Below are 7369 nucleotides of genomic sequence, written 5' to 3'. Positions count from 1 at the left end.
TCTGAATCCCAGAGGAGGAGGAGGAGGAAGAAAATTTATTTCCGCCGAATATGGCGCGGCAGCCACCTCCGGGTCCGCACGCAGGCGTCCGGGGAGGCAGTCGCTGTGCGACAGACTGAATCGTAGAGTTTCTTATTATTACCTGGAGGGAAAGTTGACGGCGCTGCACTTCAGCCACCATAGACACTCAAAGTATCTTGGGCCGGTGAGCTACTTGGTGCGGGACAGCCGTACTTTTTCGAGAACACGGAGTGCTACTACTAAGTCGTTTCATTCCGAAAACGCTGTTCTTGTGTGCGCAGACGACTTTGGCGCGAACGCAGTGTGCAAAAGCCATAGTAGAAAACGACGTCAATGGAAGGTTTTTCTTTTCCGAAATGCCACTAAAAAACCTCTCAAAGCGTTTAAGCAACAACATTTTTTTTTGAAAAACATATTTACTTTTTAAAAGTGCGCCTGTTAGGCACAAAATATTAGCTTTTGTAGTTTTGAATACTTGACCAATAGGAGAGCTAGCCATCTCTTATTATGAACAAACTTTGAATTTACACGCTATTCTGCTCATTGGTTGCAATCATTAGACAGGATATTGAATGTTAGGGCGTCCTTGATTGCCTAACAGCGTTCATTTTTGCATTATTTTTTGGCCGAAAATTGTGGTTCTGCAGCCGGTAGCTCACCGGCCCATGATGCTTAGAGCGCCCATGGTGGCTGAAGTGGTCTTGAGGGGGCTCCATGCAAACTCCCATAGAAGGGGTGCCAGCTTTCCCTCTAAGTAATAGTAAGAAACTCTATGGTCTGAATAGAAGGATCTAAGGTGGGGCTTCATTTCTGCACACATGCGCCATCGAGTTAGTTACCTTGGTTTAATTTCTTATACAGTTCAAGTAGCATGCTGCATCTTCTGTGCTAATTTCTTATTAAGGGAAAGTAGCCATTGGCTCTGCCTTCATTTTGTTTACTTGGCAAGAAAATGGTTTTGATGCGCATGCAAGCATGAAACATTGCGAAGAAGCAATCTGTATCCTATCCAGCATGTCGACAAATGCAGTTAAATGAGTGATCACGGAGGGCCCCTTGGCTGTTTCCGGCAGGTTCGTGGATGGAAAAGGGAAGGAATGATTTGTTGCGGGAGTTATCAAGAAGGAATTCTCCTGGAAGCCCTTGTATGGTTTGTTGGCTAGGACCCCGAAAGCGCACCGCATAAGACGAGATACAGTTCGATGAACTCACTTGGAGTGAGATTCCTTTAGCTTTGTGAGCAACTAGAGTTGATGTTGGCATCTTCTTTCGTTCAGTCCCTTTGCTCCTCTGCAGTTAATCGTTTTGCGTACTGAGTGGAATAATTTTGAACTACCAAATAACGGCACGCGAAATAAAAATCGTGCTGCGTGGTAAGTAGGGATGACAGGGATCGAAAAAAAAACAATTTAAGAAAAACTTTTTTATTTTTTTTTTCACAACGCATGAAAATCGAAAAAAAAAACAGGCACTGTCTGGTGCCAATCAGCAGAAATCTCTTGAAAATTTATGAGCTCGACAATAAAACAGCGATAAATGGTTGTGTGAAAAGAATCATAAAAGGCGTGTCATTCTCCATTGTAGTTAGTTTTGTTAGCAATTAGCTACGAGACCGTTTTATAAGAGCCTAAATTACTCCAACGCTTCAGTCTGCTGTGTTACTGTTCTGCCCCTTTTGCATTGGGTTCATCGCGAGCGGCAACCTGACACATGTGAGCACTGCTGAGCTATACTGTTTTGCACTGTCCCCTTTTACATGCGGGAACGTGGGTATGCATGGCAATATATTGGAAGTGAATTTTTACTTCAGCTTCGGGTAACATTCTGATAAATGTTAGTCGCTGTGCGGCGCTTATTTATGCGTCAATCAATTTTATCTCTTGCCAGAAGAGAAAGAAGGCGGGATTACAATCCGGCATTGGCAACAATACGCTTTATGCTGCTGATTGTCGAGCATGGTGATACTATAGATGCGAAAAGTGCTTTTCGCGGCATGAATTACGAATTGTGCTGTATTACGTGCTTTAATTTGAAAAAAAAGATATTGTTTCAACTGGGAAGCAATTGTCACCGCATCTCTCAGTTCAATCAGTTCAGAAAAACGCATGCCGAAACGCAACATACAAAGAATGATATTCATTTTTTCATATTTCATTGAAAATTTTTGGTTAAGGCATTGCTTTATTGCCACGAGGTTGTTTTAAGAAGAAAATGCGATAAATATTCAACCCTAAAAAGAAATTCAACGAGAGTACATAAGGACTGACTATAGAACGGGATAAGAGGAATAACACAAATATGTTCAAAACTTGCTGTAAGTTCAGATTACTCCGAATCGCTGCTGGAGTCATTTTCACCATCGCTTATCAAATCCCACTTTTTAAGCTCGAGGTTGGAGCCGACGAAACAGAGCTTCTGCACTCTATGACCTTTGAGCCTATTCCTGTTCTTGGTGCGGACATTGCAGAAACTTAACGAGTTCCTTTTTCAGGCCGCAGTGGAAGGTGAGATGCAATTGGTGTCCGAGGCTCGGTAGCACTAAGGCCTTGCCACGATGTGGATGGCGAGGCGTCGCCGAGTAGTCCTGGATCAGGCGCCTGGACCAGGCGCCTGAGCGGGCCCTGTATTCGGAGAGATTTGGAAGCACTTTTCCGACGCTCAGATCGAGGCCCTCTGCAGCTTGTGTGGTATAATCAAAGATGTGTTGCACGTCTTCTCAACTTGGAGAGCGTCCTCTGTACCTCGGATCAAGCACATTTGCCGCTGCATGCTGGATGGAAGGTGAAATCGTGTCTGTCACGGAGAGTTTTCACTACAGTTTCTTTCTGGCCTGTCGTCAGGGTAGAATTAGGGAGGGCCTTGTCCACTTCTGTTGATACACTGAGTGAGATCTCGTGAAGGTCCGATAAGCGAGCGCTATCAGTCTCGGTTTGAGAAGTTGCACGAGCAATCGGTCTCGGCATGTGAAAAGTGCTCTGCAAATCGCTCCAGAAATGGTTTTCATCTAATGCTGTTGTCCTGATTTCCTTGCTTACTCCCAGTTAAGTTGTAATCACTGTTTTGTACAGAGCTTCTTCGTTCTTCAGAAGGCTTTCGAGTGACATCACAACACCTGCCCAGTGCGTTTCAGCAGGTAGTTTGAGAGGGGTCTTCTTTCCATCGCAGCACTGTAGCTGTTTCTTTGCGAAATGAGCAGATACCACATGAGAGGGCTTCACATACTTTATCACACATTTCGCCTTTTTAATAACTTCTTGAAGAGTCATCATCTTAACCATATCTGAAAAAAGCAAGTTTAGTGCATGGGCGCAGCAACCCAACGAAGTGATAGTGGGATATTGCTGCTTTATGATCGCTCATGCAGCCTTCGTATTACTAGCGTTGTCTGTAAGCAAGGCAAAAACTTTCTTCGAAACCTCACCTGCTACCTCACTTTCGAAACCTCACCTGCTATGTACTCTCCTGGGTGCCTATGATCATGTGTTTCCACGGCACTGTAGAAGGTTAAGGTTGGGTCCGGTGTAGCCACAACAAAGTTCATGACACTCTCCCCGCGCACGTTGGTCAAGTTGTCAGTAAGCAATGAGATTCTGAGCGCAGAACGAGTGTCCGAGACACATGAACAACGAGAAGAACGTCTCGCTAAACGACGCAGCAAAGCCAAGTCTGAAACGCCAGAAGTACGAGGGCATGTCTCGCTAAACGGTGTGGAAAGGAAGCTGAACAGCGACCTTCGGCCATGTCAGCTGAGGCTACCCAAGATGGTGAAAGTTCGGGAATTGCTGAGCAGTTGCGAAGGAAGAATGAAAAGGCCAGAGCCAGACGAGCTAGTGAAACACCCGGGCAACGAGAGGAGCGTCCCGCTAAACGATGGCGACAAGATGCTGATAAGCGGCTTCTATGGCCGCCAGTGCCAGCAGCCATCGGAGTGACGGCACAACGACGGAAGAAGAGGTAAAGGCTCACCGTTACACAGACAACGTGTTGAAACTTGGAGAAAGTGTAAGTGCGACCAGAACGTTCACGACGGACTTTGTGAACAATCCCTTTGGCTTCCCATGTGATGCATGTGAAAGACTATGGCACATGAGAGATTTGAAGCCGGTAAGTGCCGCCATGCGGCAAACATTGATAACCATAGGCTAAATCATAAGCATAATCATAAGTTAAACCATAAGCATATCCATAAGTTAAACCATGAGCATATCCATAGGCTAAATCATAAAGCATAACCATACGCTAAACCGTAAGCATATCCATAGGATAAATCCTAAAGCATAACCATAAGCTATAAACCATAAGCATCACCGCAGCTTTTCGCTTCGAGATATCCAGGCTTAACCTTAGCTAAGGCCGAGCAAATTTTTTTTCTCTGCTTTTCAGGCTAAGGCCTCGTAGGCTATCCCTGCCAAGATATGACTGTTGCCTACTTTTGCCTTATTGACTAGTATCTCTAGGTTCCTGCTTGTAACTGAACAGTGCCTGCCGAATGCATTCCAGCTCTTTCTTGCTTTGCGGCTTATGTTCTTTGCCCATTCTCCTGGTCCGTGCCAGCTACTACACCTAGGTGCACATGGATTCGTTTCTTTAACGAACTTAATGTCATGGGAATATGATGTGCCTTTTTTGGGCGGTTGAATGCTCTTCGTATTGCTCTTTGCTCTTCGTATTAATTTATAACCTACTGACGGTCTTCATCCGGCAGCACAACGTGATGAAGCCAAACATCGGTAAGTTTTATTCATTCTTGACTGGCACGCATTGCAAGGTGATGTAAAAAGCAGAATCCTTCAATGCGTGTGAACAGAAAAAGGCTGGCGAATCATATCGTTCATTATTCTTGTAAACTATACTACAGTCGCTAAACAGCAATATGTTTGTGGACCTAACGGTAATTTGAATTTATAATACCTGAAGGGTAGCTTGGCCAAACAGGGGAGTTGATTACGTGTTTCTGTCTACACAATGGTTTGCTCAGATACCTTTTATCGTGAGCCTTTCACTACAGAGAAAGGCGAGCGCTTGGCCACGGTAGTGCTTGCACTCATTAGAAAGGCAATGGCGACCCGATGGAAATGGGTATCGAACACCGCGCCTTCCTGCTCCTCCTGCATAGACGCGGGTGCTCAAACAAGTAGACCACCAAAGCGGAAGATTCATGATAATAACGTCTGATTTCTCTGCTCTGAATCAATAATACTGTCACGGAAACTCGCAGCCTCTTTATTTCAGCCTTTTAAGATTGAATTAATGTTTTTTCTGTCTAAAGTACGAAATGGGGGAACTCGTGCTACTCTTGCACACAGCGAGTGCACATGTCACTGTACTTCTTAAAACGAACTTTATTATACATTTTAAGGCTGTAGTCGCAACTGCGTTTTTTTTAAAATTAAATATCAGTTTCTCTCATGTGTGCGAGGAGGTTTTCATAATCATCATGTGGCTCCTGCGTTGTCTTCTTGAGGTTTTCTGCGTTCACGTTCTGTAACATAAAACGTCATTTATTTTATTACTCCTTTCGGTTAATACTTCTCTTCCTAGACAACTTACCTCGTGTTTCTTTTCTGTACAAGGTTGTCGTTGCCTTCTCCATATGCGGGTGATAAGGTCGCTGGATAATTCTGGTTGTTCAGTATTCTTCGTCATTTCGCCTACAAGAACAAAGCGGTTATATTTTAACCGCTTGATTTTAGAACCTTGAATGTACTTTAGGCATGCTGCATTCTTTGAAGGCATCTACCTACTCATATCAGTGCCTGCCTGCTATTTATTCGTACGCCAGAAGGTCGGATCATAAGCAAAAGCTGCTGCAATGTCCAAACTTGCCTTCATTTTCACGCTTTCTCTACGGAGGCATAAGTTCACCCTGGTGGTGTCATGGGTTTTAAGAAAAGAAACGAAAGCAATGCGTTAAGCAACTTACAATCTTACTACCAACAGCGAAGCACCATATGCTTCTCAAGTATTGGGCAACCAGTCATTTTCAATCGCAAAACCATTTTTGCTGTGTCCCCTTGTGGAAAACACCTATTTGTAGACTGAAAGTCAGGACTTGTCCGATAGAAAGACCAGGGCTATGTCATTAATTGAAAGCTGAGCTTAGTTGACCTCATAGGCATTGTAGTCGCAGAGGCGGACGACTCCTTCAGCCATATCAGCCCTTGTACTCAGCACACGGTTGAACTAGTGCAAGCTGTTGTCAATGCGATAATTTGCCGATGTCGTACATATCCGTACTCATTGGCCGCTGGTAGCACTTTCTTTCGTGAGCACTTGCCACGGCCGATGATTGATCTGCACAGCAATGCTTCGCATGCCTATTTGGCAAGGAAGATATACATCGTATGAGTACCATGTTATTTGTGTTGCGGACAGATTGCTTCGACTTGACGAAGTTAAGAATTAGAACGAGGGTGAATGGACTGCTAAGTAGTACATCACTATGCACGATTACTGGAGAGGCGCAAGAATGATTTTGGGAGTTATGCTTCTGCTTTCACCATTAGCCAACGTGCGCTAATTCTAATTCGAAATACTTGGTGTACACATTTCATAACTGAAACTGATAGCCCAGACTACGACATTGCAGGATGTGCAAGATTACCACTATTTCCTCAACTATTACAGGCTGTTGGCAAGACAAGATAGTACAATAAAAAAGCAAGCCAGTAACATTTCCAATTCTATTCCTCTTTTTCCTGTAAAAAAAATCGAATTCTTATCTTTCTTTTTCCTTCAGATCGGCATGTGTTTTATTGGAGACAACGCTCGCTCGCTACACTTTCTATGCGGCAGAGCTGTAGCACGTATTCCGGTAGCAGTTAGAACCTCTCAAGAGCCAACAAAAAGATCAAACAAAGAAGTTCCAGATTTTGCCGCTCACACAAGCAGCTTTGCCATGTGACATTAACCAAAGCACCAATTACCCATTAGAGGCGCCCCTCACCATTTCTGTGCGAAGCAACTTTTGAGTTTGAATAGTTTATCCAGGCATCAAGAAAGCCGAATAAACTCGCACCTATCAGCTATTGATTGCAATAGGCAATTGGTTTCTCAAAGAAAGACTGTTAAACGCATATATGAAAACTATTATGGAGGCATTGTGGGGACGCGACTCGTCCCCTGTGGTTCTCTTCCCCGCAGTGCACCCTCAACTCATCCTCAGTGGTTCACTTACCCGCAATGCACCCTTCTTAGTTGTGTTACTTTAACTATCAGGGGAGGGCGCTGGCATCGCAGCGCCACGAGCGCCACGGATGGCGTGTTTGCTGCGCGCGCGCGGGGGTGGTGGTGGTGGTGAAAAACTGTAATATTCAAAGAGAGTGTGAGGGTCAAAAAACCCTGCTGC

At 44.5% G+C, this 7369-nt stretch overlaps 1 protein-coding gene across 1 annotated transcript in view; it reads right to left on the bottom strand.

Moving 5' to 3' along the window:
• Positions 1-5410: 5410 nt before the first annotated feature.
• LOC149360321 (sodium-coupled monocarboxylate transporter 1-like) overlaps positions 5411-7369 on the bottom strand; it is a 48348-nt gene continuing 46389 nt past the window's right edge. Inside the window, exons 14-15 of the mRNA XM_089569239.1 lie at positions 5572-5672; positions 5411-5503 (exon numbers count right to left, since the gene is read on the bottom strand). Coding sequence (XP_089425365.1) covers positions 5411-5503; positions 5572-5672 — 194 coding nt within the window. The remainder of the gene's footprint in view (positions 5504-5571; positions 5673-7369) is intronic.

The sequence above is a fragment of the Amblyomma mixtum genome, chromosome 2, assembly GCF_055824585.1.
Source record: "Amblyomma mixtum isolate Tamu chromosome 2, ASM5582458v1, whole genome shotgun sequence".
Taxonomy (NCBI): Eukaryota; Metazoa; Arthropoda; class Arachnida; order Ixodida; family Ixodidae; genus Amblyomma; species Amblyomma mixtum.
Note: the sequence above shows the minus strand (reverse complement) of the source record. Positions and strands in the feature narration are given on the sequence as shown.